Raw genomic sequence first — 21,319 nt, forward strand, 5'->3', positions numbered from 1 at the left:
GCGGGAAGCCAGAGTGTAAACAATGAACACGTGTCTGTGATCAATAAAAATCGACTACAAATACTGACCAAATGAGCACCAAGCTTTTGACCAATCACTGTGCGTCTTAATCGGCTGGGTGTCATGGTGTGATTATCACGGTTTGAACCAAACAATGGTGCAGTCTAAGTTTTTCGGGCATCTTCTTCAAGCACTGAAGATGAATTCAGGGCCGAAAGAAACACGGTGGAGGCACACTCAGAGCCCCGACTGTCCCCGAGCACATTGGACAGTGCCAGTAATACAGGGGCCAGTAAAAAGCGCCAAAGTGAAAATGCTGTCAGCCGGCAAGTGACTGAAGGGAGCTACGTTTCAGGAGGCATGGCATGTTCAGTCCTCGTGGTGAACGTATGATGTAAAACGCTGTCATTCTGTGTTTGGTTTGTAAATCAGCAGTAAATTTGGATTCCTTCATTGCTGTTTGTTCCCAGACTATTCTCGACTGTTCAACTATAAATCAAGTTTTGTGTTGAAGTAAAGGGGTAAAGGGAGACCCAAAAGCTCTTTTGAACAATTTCATGTGAAAATAACCTGAAATAAACTCAAACTAAAGAGGTTTATTTTACCTTGATGGTGCACAGGGCGCCCAAAATCAAGGTCTTTCTTATTAGAAGCTGGAGTGGAGCCTAAAATTTATATGTAATGGAGAAGCCTAGCTGTATCTATACAAATGGTTGAATTGTACCAGTTTGGTTGGTATAAACCTGTATTACGTCCACTTTTATAAGTCGGTAAGGAAGAAAAAAATACAGACTAAGTGAAAGAAAAATAAGAAAAAGTGAAGAATACCTCTTTGACTTGATTTTTCAAGGAAAAAAGGGGAGAATTTTTTTTTCAGAATCCATGGGGAATGCTGCTAAAGCTGTCAGATATTCTCACTGAGATGAAATAAAAATGAAATCAATTTAAATGAGGAAATGAAATTAATTTAATGGGGACCCAACCAGTTATCCGTCAGAAGCTGCAGGCCTGTATCGACGTTTGTGGGTGTAGTCGCTTGAAGCAATATGGCTGCTTCACACCAGTGGTATATAAAAAAACAATCTCACTCGTGGCACTGATGGATGTCGTCCTTACTGTCTCCGCATGATGCTGGCAGTGCTGGGTAATGGAGACTCACTGAGGATGTGCATAGCTCATTGGGCCTGTGTGTATATGGGTGGTCGAGTAGATGACTCATGCCAAGTCCTTAACAACTCCAGTAAGCTAGCTAATGATGATGATGATTATTATTAATATTATTATTATTATGACTATTAATGGTCTTTAGAATAAATATGATGTTCTATAACAGATACTGAGACAGATGCTTTAGTGATTTCTTTATGATGTACATAAACAATAATATGCACCAAAAGTGTTTCATGATTCAAAGGCTTTTATTAATAATTCAAAGCAGGACATTGCAGTGATACACACACTTAACACACATGTAAGTGATCATTAAGAAGAAGAATTGAGTTAAACTGAGGAGTGTGTGAGCTCACATGTTAATAACTCAAATGAAATGATGAAAGTGGGACATTTGAGCAGTAAAGGCCACATGTAACACACAGTGAAGCAGTAGAAGGTGAGCTGAGTAAAGTGTGTGTGAGCTCACAGCTCTGAGCACTGCTCTGTGTTCAGTCTGCCCACCACAGTAGGTTGGTTGTCTTTGGAGGCCTCACAGGTCACCACCTTGTTCCTCCACTGCTCCGGGTGGAGGCTCAGCGTGCTGCTCCAGCTGTAGAGGCCGTCCGCGTGCAGAACGGCGGTGCTGCGGCTCTCCCCCGAGCTCCAGCTGCTCCCATCAACCTTCCAGCTCAGTGTCCAGTCCGAGGGGAAGCCCTTGTCGGCCACACACATGAGTGTGACCTTCTCCTGCTGCAGCTCCACACTGGAGGGAGGCAACACCGTCACACTGGGCTGAGTGACACCTACACACACACACACACACGCACACACACACACACACACACACACACACACACACACACACACACACACACACACACACACAGAGTTGAGACAGGAATGGGCAGCTGTCAGTCACTCAGGCTTCGTTTCAGCTCACTGTGTGTTTCACTTCCCTTTATATCTTACAGAGCAGAACTGAGTTCAGTGGAGCATCACAAACGTTTCACACTCAATTCAAACATTTTTACGTCTTAGATCTATAATCATTTATATTACAGTTATCCCTGGAGAATAAAATTGACTTATACAGAGTATTCGGTAATTAAAAATATTAAACTCATTTTATAACATGAATAAGCCACATTTAAAATACAGAATATTTACCACTTAAGCAAATTCAGTTTTGGTTTCTACATTTAAATCTGTTTCAGGACTCACAGTCTCTAAGATATTAACTGGTTTTAAAATCATTCAACAAAAACATCACCTGTAATTTGCACAATGATATCTACTTCGCTTTTAGATTTAAAATACAATTAACCACCAACACTATAGTCAAATACATTTAAGACAATTAGGGTGATCAATTAGGGTGAACATTAGGGTGATCAAAGGACAATCCTTTGATCACCCTAATGACTTGCCGTTCACACCCAGCCTCCAGTGACCCACACCAACATGATGCCTCAATGACACCTTAGATGAGCTGGTCATCAGAATTCTGATTCTGATTCTGATCCAGGAGAGGATAAATATCTGATACTCCCTATTAGTCAGACAGAACTGAGGAAGCCTTTTGGACGAGAGGTGAAACGTTTTCAAGAATCTTCAAGCAAGTCCAGTTGCCCATTTCTACCACCCACAATTTAAGATTTAAATCATAAGAAACAACCAGCAGTATAATCAAAGACAATTTTTCAAACTTCTAAAATAATGGAAATTTGAGAAACAAAAGGATGTTACACAAAAATCACATCTCACTGAGTGGATTTGGAGGAAAAATACATGTAAAATATATTCTTTACACATTACAACATGAATCTGAACACACTCCATTTCAGTCATTAATCTGAACACACTCCATTTCAGTCATTAATCTGAACACACTCCATTTCAGTCATTAATCTGAACACACTCCATTTCAGTCATTAATCTGAACACACTCCATTTCAGTCATTAATCTGAACACACTCCATTTCAGTAATTAGTAAACAGGTTACTTACAGCCCACAGACAGTTTGGTTCCTCCACCAAAAGTCCACCACAGTGATACAAACAGGTTTAGCGGCCGTACAAAAACCCTGCTGCTCTAAACTCACTGCTCTCTCCATCCATTTCAACCTCTTATTACAAAACAGCTACAAAACACCAACTTCTGCTCACATCAGCTGATTAATACATTAACTCTCTGACTGTTTTACTACATTTTACTGTTTTTTTTCTTTTTATACACCAAGAGTCTCATCTCATCTCATTATCTCTAGCCACTTTATCCTTCTACAGGGTTGCAGGCAAGCTGGAGCCTATCCCAGCTGACTATGGGCGAAAGGTGGGGTACACCCTGGACAAGTCGCCAGGTCATCACAGGGCTGACACATAGACACAGACAACCATTCACACTCACATTCACACCTACGGTCAATTTAGAGTCACCAGTTAACCTAACCTGCATGTCTTTGGACTGTGGGGGAAACCGGAGCACCCGGAGGAAACCCACGCGGACATGGGGAGAACATGCAAACTCCGCACAGAAAGGCCCTCGCCGGCCACGGGGCTCGAACCTAGACCTTCTTGCTGTGAGGCGACAGTGCTAACCACTACACCACCGTGCCGCCGCAATTAGTGAGTGAGAAACACAAATAAATTACACACAATAAAAGTTGAAATTTCACAAAATGTGGAATTGCAATTGCACAGGATTTACCCAGAATGCCTCATGGAGTAAAAATGCTGATGTACTCATGAGAAATTTACAATATATGACTGAATGTGTGGAGCTAAAGTGAGAATAATTCCTCCACTGCTTCTGTAGACTGATAGAAAGTTATGATATGATATTTAAGTCCTACAATAATCTAAATATTAATTTACAGTAAAAAAATATTAGTGTGTATTTACTCACTGCCAACATTGATGCTGCTTCTTCCACCATAAATCCACTACAGTGAGAAACTCATTAACATTCAGTACAAACACCATCCAGTGAAAGTTGAAGCTTCTCTCTCTAATTCACTTATTTATGCATCTTAGACCTCAAAGTGTTTTACAGAAAATCTCCATCTGACCCCACAAGTAAAATTCACACAATAACTCTGTAATAATGTGAGAATTACAGTAAGATTGGGGGAATGTGGTAAAGGTGTTTCCATACTTAGAGGACACTTTGCATTGGCAGCACATGCTTCAGTGCTCTGGGAGTGTTTATAGCGCTGTGACTTTAACACTTCATGACTGAGAGCTGCTGCTACAGCAACTTCACCCACAGCTACCATGACTTTGATCCCCGTCTTCATCTGGACACTGATCCTCTGGACTCAAGGTCAGACACGGCTTCATATTTTATCTCTACAATGATCTGTTGATTCAGATTAACTTACTGTTTCTATTATAACTTTTCAATTTTATATTGCATTATTGTGATTTTTTTTTTTCAGAATGCAGAGGTCAAGTCTCAGTAACTCAGACTCCTGCAGTGAAATCTGCTCTTCCAGGAGAAACAGTCACCATCAACTGTAGAACCAGTCAGGCAGTGACTTATCACAGCTCATACGGCCACTACTTACACTGGTATCAGCAGAAACCTGGAGAAGCTCCTAAACTCCTGATTAAATTTGCAAATCAGCTACAGTCAGGTTTTCCAGCTCGTTTCAGTGGCAGTGGATCTGGATCTGATTTCACTCTGACCATCAGTGGAGTCCAGACTGAAGATGCAGGAGATTATTACTGTCAGAGTTACCATTCCATCTCTGGTTACTGGTTCACACAGTGTTATAGAGTCGTACAAAAACCTCCCTCAGTCAGATTGTAGAGAGACTGCACTGCTGCAGCTGGGAGAGACTGCAGGTGCTGAGTTGGAGGATGTGATACGGCACAAGTTCACAACTCACAGTATAAGTTTCTCAATAACCTTGATGATTATGAAAAGTGAGTATGTATTAATTTATATTGCTATTAAATAAGTTCAGCAAAGAAAGATGTACACAGCAAATTCCTCAGTGTTGAATTAACACTTTCAGAGTTAATTTGTGTCCAATTGGACCTATATAAACACAGTACGGTGTTAAATCAACACTCTGGGTGTTAATTCAACACTGGGGATTTTGCTGTGTAGGATTAGACTTCGAGGCCTTTTTGAATTTTTCCTGCTATATTTTCATTCAATCCTCCTTTGAGCCCAACACTGAATTGGTTCACATAAAGGAAATATGGCTAATCATTTCGAAAGCCATTGTTCTGAAAAAACTTAGATGAAGCTTTTTACTGTTTGCCAACTTCTGGTCCATCACACATTGACATTACTGACCCCTAAATGTATACAGTGTCAGTTGCATAAGTATTCACACACACTGCACTTTTCCACATTTTGTAGTGCTACAGCCTGGAACTGAAATGCACTTAAGTTTGACGAAAGATCATGAAGCTACACAAAACGCCCCACATTATTGAAGTTTGGGGAAAATCAGTAGGGGTTTTAAAATGATTTACAAAGAAAGTAAAAGTTGTGATTGTATAAATAGTCACCCCACTGCTGAGAAACCCCTAAATTAGTTCTGATGAAACAAGTTCCCATCAGAAGTCATATAATTAGTTGAACGGTGTCCACCAGTGTCACATGATCGCAGTGTAAATCTACCTGTTCCTGAAAGGCCCTGAAATATGTTGGAGAACATCCTTAAATAAACAGCATGATGGAAAACAAGTTCATTCTTGAAGCCATCTGAAACCCCATTTGAGTTTATCTTCAGGTTTGTGGCAGACTCAACAAACATGGAAGAATCGGTCTGATGAAAACAAAACACAACTTGGAACAATGAACTGAACCATATTTGATCGAAACCAATGTCCAGAATGAAGCATGGTGGTGGGAACATCATGTTGAGAGAGTTACCTTTGCCCCCTTTGTGGCATCCTGAGTAATGCCCTTCTTTACCTGGACACTGATTTTTGGTGAACGGCCTCCTCTAGGCAGAGTCTCATTTGTGCCATATTTGATCCAGTTTTAAAATAATGGATTTAACTGTGCTCTGTGGTATATTCACACTTTGGGAAATGTTTTTACCAAACCAACCCAAGACTGATACTTTTCCAGCGAGACCATGGAGATCTTTAATTGCAATGATGTGCGATTTTGTGTAGATTCATGACATCTAATCACACTACTTACTTCTTCCACACTTGTGCACATTTATGGATGGACACAATGTCACTTTGATCAGCTACATCCACAGTAAGTTCAGGAAGGTGGAGCACAATACACAGATTTCCCATCCAGTTCAATTTTTTTTTAATCCATGAAATTTACTTTGCTCATTGATTGCTTTTATCCAAAGAGATATAAATTAAAATGCTAAAAGCATATATTGTGTTCCAGGAGGTTTGTATGAACAGGACCTTTAGGCCAAGTTTACATTAGACCGTATCTGTCTCGTTTTCTTTGCGGATGCACTGTCCGTTTACATTAAAACGCCTGGAAACGCCAGGAAACGGGAATCCGCCAGGGTCCACGTATTCAATCCAGATCGTGTCTGGTCCGGTGCTGTGTAAACACTGAGAATACGCGGATACGCTGTGCTGAGCTCTAGCTGGCGTCGTCATTGGACAACGTCACTGTGACATCCACCTTCCTGATTTGCTGGCGTTGGTCATGTGATGCGACTGCTGAAAAACGGTGCAGACTTCCGCCTTGTATCACCTTTCATTAAAGAGTATAAAAGTATGAAAATACTGCAAATACTGTCCATTGTGTAGTTATGATTGTCTTTAGGCTTGCCATCCATCCACTTGCAAGTGGTAAGTGACGCGCATGCCCGACATGCATTGGGATCACACACACAGCGGCTCAGTTCCGAATCACTGCTCGTGCACTTCACTCGCGCGCTCTGTGAGCTGCGCAGGGCTGGAGTGCGCACCCTCCAGAGGGCACTCGCTGTTCAGGGCGGAGTGATTTGGAGCGCAGGATGCCTGCAGAGCCGAGCGTATCCGTGTATTGGCGTTGCTGTGTGCACGCGAATCGTTTTAAAAACGTTAATCTGATGATCCGCTGATACGGTCTAATGTAAACCCCACCTTAGAATAGGAGCCTGATCTTACTTAGGCCCTGTTTACATCATTTCGTATCAGCGGATCATCAGATTAACGTTTTTAAAACAATTTGCGCGCACACAGCAACGCCAATACACGATTCGTGTGCACACAGCAACGCCAATACACGGATACGCTAATCACATGACTAATTAGACGGCACGTCACATGATCCCAGTGCATATCGGGCATGCGCAAGTCACTCACCACTTGCAAGTGGAAGGATGGCAAATGAACACCTTCTCCAGCAGATAAACACACCTGGCTGTGATGTTCATGTTCTCACTGAGTTTAAGCGCCTGAAGGAGGTAAATAAGTTGAAATGTGTAAATAAACCTCAGTGCGGCTCAGCGCTTCCTCCTGCGCTCCAAATCACTCCGCCCTGAACAGCGAGTGCCCTCTGGAGGGTGCGCACTCCGGCCCTGCGCAGCTCACAGAGTGCGCGAGTGAAGCGCACGAGCAGTGATTCGGGACTGAGCCGCTGTGTGTGTGATCCCAACGCCAGCGAATCAGGAAGGTGGATGTCACAGTGACGTTGTCCAATGACGACGTCAGCTAGAGCTCAGCACAGCGTATCCGCGTATTCTCAATGTTTACACAGCACCGGACCAGACACGATCTGGATTGAATACGTGGACCCTGGCGGATTCCCGTTTCCCGGCGTTTCCAGGCATTTTAATGTAAACGGACAGTGCATCCGCGAAGAAAACGAGACAGATACGGTCTAATGTAAACTTGGCCTTAGTGTGTGTGTGTGTGCGTGAACAATAGGACAAGATTTTAGATCTTGAATATGTCTCTATTACTGCCTCTGTATGTGATTCTCTCTCTCTCTCTCTCTCTCTCTCTCTCTCTCTTTTGATCTGTCTACAGTTTCTGTGTCTATCACTGTCTTGACTCCTGTTGTGGTTTATACAAATATTACAGGAGAGATTTCCTTTAAAAAGGAAATCATATTTTTATATTTTCTCTGACATCAGTTTATTCTTGAGTGTATTGTTATGGCATGTGTGAGATTAATTCTGATTTGATGCACATTCTAACCAGTCAGAGAAATAAGAAGTAACAGTTCATTTGCATGAACAGCTCTGAGTCCCAGAATAGATCAACACTTTCAGCAGATGTTCATGGTTCTTCAGTCGAACTCACTCAAGCACAACACGCAGCGCTGCACTCGGCCTGCTGTTAAAGGTGCCGATCCAAAAAACACTGTCAAAGACACTTCACGACTGAAAAAGGAGACATGATTTCCACATTTAAGCTTGATTTCAGTAAGCAACACCACTGACACCAGCTCAGTCTGCTCAATGTCTTAATTGAATTCTAGTGGACTTTACAACAACTCTTTCAGAACGAGGTGATCTGAGTGGTGTTGTGGTGGGAGACGGTACAGCCGAACACCTCGGACTCATCCCAGCATTCTTTGCAGAGGGTCAGGGTTCTGAAGAGTCCTTCTGTTCTTCTGTGCTGGTCAGAACCCCCTCGTTCACCTCGGCACCATCCATGGTGCAGCTCAACAGCGCCCCCAGTGGAGAATAGGCTGAGAGCAGGCAGAGCAGCGAGGCCGATCCCTCAGAGAGCTGCAGAGAGGAGGGAGGGAGCAGAGACACGGAGGAGTTCACCACCGGACCAGCTGGAGAACACACACAGACACACATATTCAGTAATTGTGGTTATATTTTCAGAACACACCTGTCTGATTAAAGATTTCTTCATTGGTTAGTTTTCTTTGTCACTCTGGTGTTTAAACTCAGTGATGATTCCGTAAACCTGTCTGACTCTGGAGCACAGTGTACTGTACACACTGCAGGAGACTGGAAGAGAAATAACACCAAATGATGGATTTGTGATGAGATTCATCTCTACAGTCAAAAACGGAATACACATGATACATAAAGATGGTAAAGAATAACTTTATAATGCTGCTCACCTCTAAATCTCCTCTGTAGTCAGTCTGAATTCTGATGGAATTAAAGTGAAAGACTCAACTTCTGTCATTTTTCATAGACCTTTACACATTTATACATTTGTAATTTCCAAGAAATCTCTCATTTTGACCAGTGAAAGTTGAAGCTTCTCTCTCTAATTCACTTTTTTATGCATCTTAGATCTAAAAGTCTTTTCCAGAAAATCTCCATCTGAGGGGCGGCACCATGGTGTAGTGGTTAGCACTGTCACCTCACAGCAAGAAGGTCCTGGGTTTGAGCCCAGCCGGCGACAAGGGCCTTTCTGTTTGGAGTATGCATGTTCTCCCCATGTCCGTGTGGGTTTCCTCCGGGTGCTCCGGTTTCCCCCACAGTGCAGGTTAGGCTAAATGATGGCTCTAAATTGAATGTAGGTGTGAATGTGAGTGTGCATGGTTGTCTGTGTCTATGTGTCAGCCCTGCGATGACCTGTGTACCACGCCTCTCACCCACAGTTAGCTGGGATAGGCTCCAGCTTACCAGCGACCCTGTAGGACAGGATAAGCAGCTACAGATGATGGATGGATGTATGGATCTCCACCTGACCCCACAAGGAAAATTCCCACAATAACTCTGTAGCGCTCCCAGTTCCCTGGCTATATATACTGAGATGCGCTCTCCGAATTCTTTTAATTTGCAAGAAATCTCTTTCTTGAGGTTAAAGTAATGCTTTACAGTAAATAACATCACTAATGGGCCTCTTTAAGCAGCTACAGTGCCTTGAAAAAGTATTCATACCCCTTGAATTTTTTCACATTTTTCCACCTTACAACCACGAACTTAAAATATTTTTATTGAGATTTTATGTGATAGACCAACACAGAGTAGCACATAATTGTGAAGTGAAATGAAAATGATAAATGGTCTTCAAAATTTTAAACAAATAAAAATCTGAAAAATGTGGTGTGCATTAGTATTCAGCCCCCCTGTGTCAATACTTTGCAGAGCCACCTTTTGCTGCAATTATAGCTGCAAGTCTTTTGTGGTATGTCTCTACCAGCTTTGCACATCTAGACACTGAAATTTCTGCCCATTCTTCTTTGCAAAATAGCTCAAGCTCAGCCAGATTGGATGGAGAGCATCTGTGAACAGCAATTTTCAAGTCTTGCCACAGATGCTCAATGGGATTTAGGTCTGGACTTTGACTGGGCCATTCTAACACATGAATATTCTTTGATCTAAACCATTCCATTGTAGCTCTGGCTGTATGTTTAGGGTCATTGTCTTGCTGGAAGGTGAATCTCCTTCCCAGTCTCAAGTCTTTTGCAGCCTCCAACAGGTTTTCTTCCAGGATTGCCCTGTATTTAGCTCCATCCATCTTCCCATCAGCTCTGACCAGCTTCCCTGTCCCTGCTGAAGAAAAGCATCCCCATCGCATGATGCTGCCACCACCATGTTTCACAGTGGGGATGGTGTGTGCAGGGTGATGAGCAGTGTTAGTTTTCCGCCACACATAGCGCTTTGCATTTAGGCCAAAAAGTTCAACTTTGGTCTCATCTGACCAAAGCACCTTCTTCCACATATTTGCTGTGTCCCCTACATGGCTTCTGGCAAACTGCAAACGGGACTTCTTATGCCTGTCTTTCAACAATGGCTTTCTTCTTGCCACTCTTCCAAAAAGGCCAGATTTGTGGAGTGTACAACTTATAGTTGTCCTGTGCACAGATTCTCCCACCTGAGCTGTGGATTTCTGCAGCTCCTCCAGAGTGATCATGGGCCTCTTGGCTGCTTCTCTGACCAGTGCTCTCCTTGCTCGCTCTGTCAGTTTAGGGGATAGATTAGGGATAAAATTAGCTCATGTTTTAAGTCATTCAAATTCTGTAAAGCTGCTTTGCGACAATGTTTATTGTTAAAAGCGCTGTACAAATAAACTTGATTTGATTTGATTATCTCTAGCCGCTTTATCCTTCTACAGGGTCGCAGGCAAGCTGGAGCCTATCCCAGCTGACTACGGGCGAAAGGCGGGGTACACCCTGGACAAGTCGCCAGGTCATCACAGGGCAGTTGTGCCATACTTTAAAAAAAAAAAAAAAACTTTTAAGTTCGTGGCTGTAAGGTGGAAAAATGTGAAAAAATTCAAGGGGTATGAATACTTTTTCAAGGCACTGTAGAGGTAAAACCTTCACTTAACATTACTGGGCCCTGATAATATTCCTGGTTGGGTGCTCAGGGAATGTGCAGACCAGCTGGCTCATGTTCTAACAGACATCTTCAACACCTCACTGGATTAAGCCAAAGTCCCTGCGCTCCAACCCTTTAATTTCAAGGTGGTCCACAGGCCGCGGGCGCAGATGGTCGTGGCGGACTTCCTCTCCCGTCAAGGGGGGGGGGGGGGGGGAGTCGGCTGCAGGCCGGACGGCCGCCCGGCCTGAGTCGGGCGGTGGGGGTATGCGGCAGTGGGGGCGTGGTCAAGCGCCGGTCTGTGACAGGAGGGCGGAGTCAGGGAAGGTAAGTGGCAGAATCACTACACCTGAGAGCAATTAACCTGTGTTTGTGTCTCCCCAGTGACCGTGCCCTATATCAGGAGGGAGAGCGAGAGCGGAAGGAGCTCATCCCTGGACGAGACGCTGATGTGTGTGTCTCTGTGCGTCCGACACATATTGTTAAACTGAAAAGTGTGGCAATAACAGCCTTGTTTTCACCTGATCTCTGTCCTGCCGTCCTCTGTGCTCCACCCACCCACAGGGAAATTACCACAGTGGTGCCGAAACCCGGGACAGTGGAGCACCAAACCAGCAGCCCCATGGAATCCTCCCTGTTCACCGATCTGGTCTACACCCTCGCCACGGCTCAGCAAAGCCAGCACCAGGCGCTCGTCATGCTCCGAAAGGAGCAGGAGCGGCGCTTCGAAGCCCTGGTGCTGGCCCAGCAGGAAGATCGTGAGGCGTTCCGGCATCACCTCGCGTCGGCGGGGTCCACCAGCGCTCCGGCCGCGGGCCCGTCTCCCCTCATTGTCACCAAGATGGGCCCGCAGGACAACCCCGAGGCATTCATCACATTGTTTGAACAGGTCGCCGAAGCCTCGGGGTGGCCAATGGAGCAGCGCGCGGCGTGCCTCTTCCCCCTGCTCACGGGAGAGGCACAGCTGGTGTTGTGTGTGCATGGGGATGTTCACCGCTACCCTTTGGTGTCGGTCCACATTATTTTCAGAGGGGAAAAATTTATAGTGAAGGCAGTGGTTAATCCTCGCCTTACCCACTCGTTAATTTTGGGGACTGATTGGCCGGGATTTCGGGGTTTAATGACACGCCTAGTAGAGAGTGGGTCCTGCCATTTGACAGGGGGAGGTCCCGGTGTCGCTTTGGCGGGAGCAGCTGTCACAGAGCCGTCTACGTCGTCTCCGCGTCAGAGTGAGGAGCCGCCGGCTGCTCCTCTCTCTATTGGGGAATCCCTCGCGGATTTCCCATTAGAGCAGTCGCGAGACGAGACTCTGCGGCATGTGTTTGACCAAGTGAGATTAATCGATGGTCAAATGCTCCAGCCGAACGCCACCCCGTCCTTCCCCTACTTTGCGATTATGAAGGATAGATTATACCGAGTAACGCAGGACACTCAAACTAAAGAGCGAGTCATGCAGCTTTTAATTCCGAAAAGCCGCCGGGAATTGGTATTCCAGGCGGCTCACTTTAATCCCATGGCCGGACACTTGGGGCAGGATAAAACACTAGCCCGAATAATGGCCCGATTCTATTGGCCGGGGATTCGCGGCGATGTCCGTAGGTGGTGTACGGCATGCCGCGAATGCCAGTTAGTAAACCCAGCGGCCATTCCAAAAGCGCCTTTGCGCCCTCTACCGTTAATTGAGACCCCATTTGAGAGAATTGGGATGGATCTCGTTGGGCCATTAGATCGGTCAGCACGAGGGTACCGCTTTATATTAGTTCTGGTGGACTATGCAACGCGATACCCGGAAGCAGTGCCTCTGCGCAATATCTCAGCACGCAGTATTGCAGAGGCACTCTTCCGCGTCATCTCCTGAGTTGGAATCCCAAAAGAGATTCTGACTGATCAAGGCACTACGTTTATGTCACGAACACTGCGCGAACTGTATGGGCTATTGGGGATTAAGCTGATCCGCACCAGCGTGTATCACCCACAAACGGACGGTTTAGTGGAACGATTCAACCGCGCCCTCAGAAATATTATTAAGAAATTCGTAAGTGAGGACGCACGTAATTGGGATAAGTGGCTCGAACCCTTACTGTTCTCAGTGCGAGAGGTCCCCCAAGCCTCCACGGGGTTCTCCCCGTTCGAATTATTATATGGGCGTAAGCCGCGCGGCATCCTGGACGTGCTGCGGGAAAATTGGGAGGAGGGACCTTCACAAAGTAAGAACGAAATTCAGTACGTTATGGACCTGCGCGCAAAACTCCACATGCTCACCCACCTAACTCAGGAGAATTTGCGGCAGGCCCAGGAACGGCAAGCCCGCCTGTACAACAAGGGTACGCACCTTAGAGAGTTCACTCCGGGAGATAAGGTACTCGTACTGTTGCCCACGTCGAGCTCCAAATTGATCGCCAAGTGGCAAGGACCCTTTGAGGTCACACGGCGAGTCGGGGATGTCGACTATGAGGTGAGGCGAAAGGACAGGGGTGGGGCGCTACAGATTTACCACCTCAATCTGCTTAAACTCTGGAATGAGGAGGTCCCCGTGGCGTTGGTGTCGGTAGTTCCGGAGAAGGCGGAGCTGGGGCCGGAGGTTCAAAAAGGGACATTGGCATCACGTACCTCTCCGGTCCCCTGTGTAGACCACCTCTCCCCGACCCAACTAACGGAGGTCGCCCAGTTGCAGACCGAGTTTTCGGATGTGTTCTCGCCCCTGCCCGGTCGCACTAACCTCATAGAGCACCACATAGAGACACCCCCGGGGGTGGTAGTGCGTAGCCGCCCTTACAGGCTACCCGAACACAAAAAAAAGGTGGTTCGGGAAGAACTTCAGACCATGCTCGAAATGGGCATCGTCGAGGAGTCCCACAGTGACTGGAGCAGCCCGGTGGTCTTGGTACCCAAGGCCGACGGGTCGGTCCGGTTCTGTGTGGACTATAGAAAAGTCAACGCGGTGTCTAAATTCGACGCGTACCCAATGCCTCGTATTGATGAGTTGCTCGATTGACTCGGCACTGCTGGCTTTTATTTGACACTGGATTTGATGAAGGGATATTGGCAGATCCCCTTGACTCCACTATCCCGAGAAAAAACGGCCTTTTCCACACCGTTTGGTTTACACCAATTCGTCACCCTTCCGTTTGGGCTGTTTGGGGCGCCCGCGACGTTTCAGCGGCTGATGGACAGAGTCCTCCGCCCTCATGCCACGTATGCGGCAGCGTATTTAGATGACATAATCATCTATAGCAATGACTGGCAGCGGCAACTCGAACATCTGAGGGCCGTCCTTAGGTCGCTGAGGCGAGCGGGGCTCACAGCCAACCTGAAGAAGTGTGAGATTGGGCGGGTGGAAGTACGGGATCTGGGCTTCCACTTGGGCAACGGGCAGGGGCGTCCCCAAATTAATAAGACGGCAGCAATTGCGGCCTGCCCGAGGCCCAAGACCAAAAAGGGGGTGAGACAGTTCCTGGGGGTGGCTGGCTATTATCATAGGTTTATACCTAATTATTCGGACATCACCAGCCCGCTGACTGATCTCTCTAAAAAGGGGGCACCAGATCCGGTCCAGTGGATGGAGCAGTGCCAGCGGGCTTTCTCAGAGGTAAAGGCTGCACTGTGTGGGGGGCCACTTCTACACTCCCCTGACTTTTCTCTCCCCTTTATGTTGCAGACCGATGCGTCGGACAGAGGGCTGGGGGCGGTTTTGTCCTAGGAGGTGGAGGGGGAGGACCGCCCTGTCCTGTATATCAGCAGGAAGCTGTTGGTGCGTGAGGGGCGTTACAGCACCATAGAGAAAGAGTGTCTGGCCATCAAGTGGGCGAGTCTTACCCTCCGGTACTACCTGCTGGGGCGCCCTTTCACCCTCTGTTCGGACCACGCGCCCCTCCAGTGGCTCCACCGCATGAAGGATGCCAACGCGCGGATCACCCGTTGGTATCTGGCACTCCAACCCTTTAATTTCAAGGTGGTCCACAGGCCGTGGGCGCAGATGGTCGTGGCGGACTTCCTCTCCCGTCAAGGGGGGGGGAGTCGGCTGCAGGCCGGACAGCCGCCCGGCCTGAGTCAGGCGGTGGGGGTATGCGGCAGTGGGGGCGTGGTCAAGCGCCGGTCTGTGACAGGAGGGCGGAGTCAGGGAAGGTAAGTGGCAGAATCACTACACCTGAGAGCAATTAACCTGTGTTTGTGTGTCTCCCCAGTGACCGCTCCCTACTTCAGGAGGGAGAGCGAGAGCGGAAGGAGCTCATCCCTGGACGAGACGCTGATGTGTGTGTCTCTGTGTGTCCGACACATATTGTTAAACTGAAAAGTGTGGCAATAAAAGCCTTGTTTTCATCTGATCTCTGTCCTGCCATCCTCTGTGCTCCACCCACCCACAGGGAAATTACCACAGTCCCATCATGTTTCAAGACTGCCACCATCATCCCAGTGCCAAAAAACCCTCAAATCACATCACTTAATGACTACCGGCCCGTCGCACTCACTCCCATTATGATGAAGTGCTGTGAGAGGCTGGTAAAGGAGTACATCACCTCCAGGCTCCCTCCCACATTTGACCCCTTTCAGTTTGCCTACCAGCCAAACCGCTCCACTGAAGATGCCATCTCTTCCACTCTTCACCTGAGCTTTGCACACCTGGAGGAGAACACTCATGTGCAGATGCTGTTCCTGGACTTCAGTTCAGCATTCAGTACTATCATTCCACAGCATCTGGTGAACAAACTTGGTCCCCTGGGCTTCAGCACCCCCCCGTGCAACTGGCTCATAGACTTCCTCACTGAAAGACCACAATCAGTGCAGGTCAGACAGAACACCTCCAGTGTCATCACTCTCCGCACAGGCTCCCCTCAGGGCTGTGTCCTGAGCCCTCTGCTGTTCACACTGATGACATATGACTGTGTCCCCAAGGCTACCAGCAACCACATTGTGAAGTTTGTGGATGACACAACAGTGGTGGGACAAATTAGGGACAATAACAACCTGGCCTAGAGAGAGGAGGTGGAGCAGCTGGTGGGCTGGTGCAGAGAAAACAACATGATCCTGAATGTGGACAAAACCAATGAGATCATTGTTGACTTCAGGAAAAAAACAACCCAGCCACACTCCACTTCTCATCAACAACACAGCCGTGGAGGTGGTCAGTAGCACCAAGTTCCAAATTCATGACAACTTCACGTGGTCTGTGAACACTGCGTCACTGATCAAGAAGGCACAGCAATGTCTGCACTTTGCATAGGATAAGGAGAGCCCACTTGCCCCCCCATCCTCACTACATTCTACAGAAGCAACATAGTGTTTTAACTAGCTGCATCTCTGTGTGGTGTGGAGGCTGCAGTGCCTCTGACTGCAAGAATGTGAGGAGAGTGGTGAGGACAGTGGAAAAAATTATTGGGACTTCTCTTCCCTCCATTCAGGACATTGCACCAAGGCGTTGTATGTCTTGAGCCAGAAACATCATCAGTGACCCCTCACACCCTCACTATGGACTGTTCTCACGTCTGGCCTCTGGAAAGAGGCTCCGCAGCATTAGGTGCAGGACCACCAGGTTCTGTAACAGCTTTTCCCCCCAGGTCACTAGACTGCTGAACTCCAAACCCAAACTCTAAACTTCTATTTATACTTGAACATTCCTAATTCCACAGGTCACTTTATACGATTGCACTTTATAATATTTTTGCTGCTGCATAATTTAATTTAATACACTTCATATTTAATTCTGTGCTAAGCCAAATTGCAAGGAAATTTTGTTCGATGTACACGTGTTGCATACTGAATGACAATAAAGGTTGTCTAAGTCTCTCAGTCTAAGTCTATTCAATGCCCAATGTCACTCATCAAATAAATCAGATCATCTGAATGTGTTCGTAATAAACAATTAAACTAACCCTTGAATAGACTTCAACTTTTAAAGTAATTTAAAGATGTTTGCAAATATAAACTCAGTATTACCATTGTATGAAATAATTCATGAAATACGCAAAATGCAACAGATAATTTTAACTATTTTCTTAAAAACAGATTTACAAATATACATTCAAATATAAAGATTCATAAACTCAAATTAATAGCTTTTGGACTCTTTTAAGTCTGTTTCAGTGTAAATAAAAAACAACAACAACAAAAAAAAAAACCTCAAACAGTGTTTCAGTTCATGACCATGCATTCAGCAATACACTTTCAATATCAACACACAAAATGTTATATCAAAACCCCAAATCCTAAACCACGGTTCCCGCTGCCGCTCATCACACTCGTCATTAACAAACATAATCCATCAGTGATGAAGAGAAAATTACTAGCAATCATCACAGTGAAAAATGTACCGTATTTGTCATCATTATCATCAGAAGTCATCTTTTCTAGAAATCCCTCCGTTTTCCGAAATTCAACCACAGTGAAGAGACAGCGGGAAGCCAGGGTGTAAACAATAAGCATGTGCTTATGACCAATAAAAATTGACTACACATAATGACCAAATGAGCGCCAAGCTTTTGACCAATCACAGTGCGTCTTATTCGGCCTGATGTGGTGGTGTGATTATCCTTGCGTGAACCAAACAATGGTCCAGTCTAAGCTGATGAAGTTTTTTGGGCAGTCTTCTTCAAGCACTGAAGGTGATTTAAGGGCCAAAACAGCGACGGTCGAAGCACACTCAGAGCCCCTACTGTCCCCGAGCACATTGGACAGGGTCAGTAATACAGGGGTCAGTAAAAAGTGCCAAAGTGAAAATGCTGTCAGCCGGCAAGTGACTGAAGGCAGCTGCATTATGGGAGGCATAGTGTGTTGAGTCCCCTTGGTGAACGTATGATGTAAAACGCTGTCATTCTGTGTTCAGTTTGTAAATTAACGTGAAATTCGCACACTGAACTCAGGGTCATTGTTGTTTGTTCCCAGACTCTTCTCCACTCTGTAAATGAAGTTTTGTGTTGAAGTAAAGGGGTAAAGGGAATTCTAAAAGCTCTTTTAAACAATTCCATACTAAAATAAACTTAAATAAGCTCAAACTAAATAGGTTGATTTTATCTTGATGGTGCACAGGGCGCCCAAAATCAAGAACTTTCTTATAAGAGATTTGAGTGCAGCTTAAATTTTATATGTAATGGAGAAACTTAGCTGTATCTGTATAAATGTTTGAATTGTGTAAGTGTGGTTGGTATAAACCTGTATTACATCCACTTTGATAAGTCAGTAACAAAGAAAAAATGACAGATTAAGTGAAGACAAAATAAGGAAAAGTGAAGAATACTGCTTTGACTTGATTTTTCAAGGAAAAAAGTGGAGAATATTTTTCAGAACCCATGGGGAATGCTGCTAAAGCCACCAGTTATTCTCACTGAGGTGAAATAAAAACTAGAAAAGCACTCGGAGAGCTCAGACCTCCGCCAAGCACCTCATTTCACCACATATTGAGACTTACACCTAAAATGAGATACTAAGTCTCACATACGAGATATTGTGTCATACGTGTGAGATAAAAAATCATAGAAAAATGAAAAAATATATATTAATTTATTTGTCATATTCAAAAGTTATATACCAATAGGTTACAACATTACATAAGCATACATTAGTGTATACATATCACACAACAATTTTTTCACCAAACACTCTGGTCATTTGTTTGTTTGTTTTGTTATGGAGTTATATGCACAAATTCCAAAAATGGGCCTATCTTGCAATGATAAAGAATCCTTTAAAAAAATCTGGGATCCAGAAGGTGATCCGGATCACTGCCAAAATTTAATGGATTGTTACTTGTGCCCAGTCACACCCCTGGAAAAAATTTCAGAGCAATCCGTTCATAACTTTTTTCGTAATGTTGCGAACAGACAAACCAACAAGCAAACAAACCAACGCTACCGAAAACATAACCTCCTTGGTGGAGGTAATGAAATCAAATTAATTGGGGAAATGAAATGAATTTAAATGGGTACCCAAGAGGTTATCAGTCAGAAGGTGCAGGCCTGTATTGACGCTTCTGGGCATAGTCACCTGAAGTGCCGGCTTCAGTAGCACATTTAAAAAAAAAAAAACCTCACTTTTGGCACCGATGGTTGTCATCCTCACCCTTGCCGCACGAGGCTGGCAGTGCTGGGGAATGGAGACATCTTAAGTCACTAAGGCTGTGCAGAGCTCACTGAGTCTGTGCATAGATGGGTGGCCAAATAGACTACTCATGCAAAGCCCTTAACAACTACACTATGCTAGGAGTAATAGTTCTTAATAGTTCTTAACTTGGGGTTCGACCAACTTATATAATCAAGCACTGTGACCAAGCAATATCTCACTCGTGTATCCCTTTCTTCTCCCTCGTGTTGTTCTCTCCCTCACGCACACCTTCCTGTTTCTTGCTGACCTCTCACCCCAACTGCTGACTGGATCCACTGTAGGTATCATGCCGCCATCTTGTGTCAGAACTACAATTCCCAGGCAACTTCCGCGTGACCTACGTCACGTGTGGGTGGGATCATCTACGTCAGTCCGCCATGCGCGCATAAGTCCAAGCGGAAGCTCCGCCATTTTGTCTCTCGCGTCCGGATTCCGATGAGTCTAGACGCATAAAGAGATGCTCTCAAACCCGAAGACACTTCTTTCTTGTGAGATTCACCATCCAGCGTGTTCTGTGCCTAACCACTGGCCAAGGTAAAAGTCCAGAATAGCGCGATCTTTAAACTCAACCTGAGTTACAACCGGTTTATCCGTATTAGAAGTGACGTCACAACTGCAGCCCAGGCAGTTAAAAGTTAAGAAGCGATTGAATCCTTTTTAACTCACAAGCGCTGTGCATCTTATTCTGATCAGAGACTTTTCCTCACGAACGCTGAGGTTCGGACCAAGAATCCTCTGCTTTCCATGGGAACCACCCAAGTGCTCCGCTGGACCCGAAAGTTTTCTACGCCTCCATCACGAGCGGCTCACGTGCTCCCACGGCGAGGCCCGAAACTACACCGGCGAATAGTTCTTCATATCTTGCTAAAGGCAGGATTAAGTAAGATTTTGGCATTTGGGCATAATTAAGATAGTCTTAGGAATTTGCTTTTATTTGAAATAGTGTGAATTTAAACCCAGGTTTATTGTTACTGTTAAACACGCAGCGTGTTGATTTATTTTGGTTCTATGTTCTCTCAATTGTTTAATAGATAGGCTGTGCATGCTCCTTCTCTCTCTCTTATTCTGACTAACACTAATTTCCTTATCATACATTTTGACCTTATCAAGGTTTCAGTGAGTTTGGTAATGTTATGAGTGTGGAATCTTTTTGTTACTGAGAAAACACGTGCTCAACAGGCCTGACCAGGCCTGATACACTTTAGATAGCTTCCCTTTGTCTTTAGCAACACGTGCTCAGTAGGCCTCACCAGGCCTAACAAACACACTTTAGCTAGGCCATAGGGCCTTTCACAAACACACTAGCAACACAAGGCTAATCTATGCCTCCACCACGTGTCGTTAGCTACACGAGGCTAAACACATGGTCAAGTCCTTCACACACACACACACACACACAAGCACACATAAGCAACAGAGCTAATCCTTTGTTCTACTTAGATAACATTCCTTTGTTTGAGCTAGCAACAAGCTAGGCCATACACACACACACACACACACACATATATATATATATATATATATATATATATATATATATATATATATATATATATATATATATATATATACCTCACTGCTTGTATATATTGATTTATTATTTTTATCTTTGTATAATAAATTCATTTATTAAACAAACTGTTTTTATTTGTGTGAACAATATCTGAAGTCCCCAATCCCTCAAAGAATTCAAAAGGGTGCATATAAAAGTTATGTAATGTGGTAAGTGATTGTAATAATTTGGAAATATACCATAATCTAGCTGTTTGGTAATTTATTATTAAGCACCAGGATTAATGGTATGATTCACTAAATGATTCATTGAACGATTCAATATACGATTCACTAAATGATTCATTGAACGATTCACTTCAAATGAGTGATTCTATGGTATGATTCAATTC

At 45.0% G+C, this 21,319-nt stretch overlaps 2 gene segments (V, D, J or C); one reads left to right on the forward strand and one right to left on the reverse strand.

Moving 5' to 3' along the window:
- LOC132882078 (probable non-functional immunoglobulin kappa variable 6D-41) overlaps positions 1-21,319 on the forward strand; it is a 293,957-nt gene that overhangs the window by 54,838 nt on the left and 217,800 nt on the right.
- Positions 1,636-4,087, reverse strand: LOC132875708 (Ig kappa-b4 chain C region-like). The segment is given in 3 exon segments: positions 1,636-1,955; positions 3,160-3,244; positions 4,058-4,087. Coding segments are annotated over 3 exon segments (435 nt in total).

This window comes from Neoarius graeffei, chromosome 2 (assembly GCF_027579695.1).
Source record: "Neoarius graeffei isolate fNeoGra1 chromosome 2, fNeoGra1.pri, whole genome shotgun sequence".
Taxonomy (NCBI): Eukaryota; Metazoa; Chordata; class Actinopteri; order Siluriformes; family Ariidae; genus Neoarius; species Neoarius graeffei.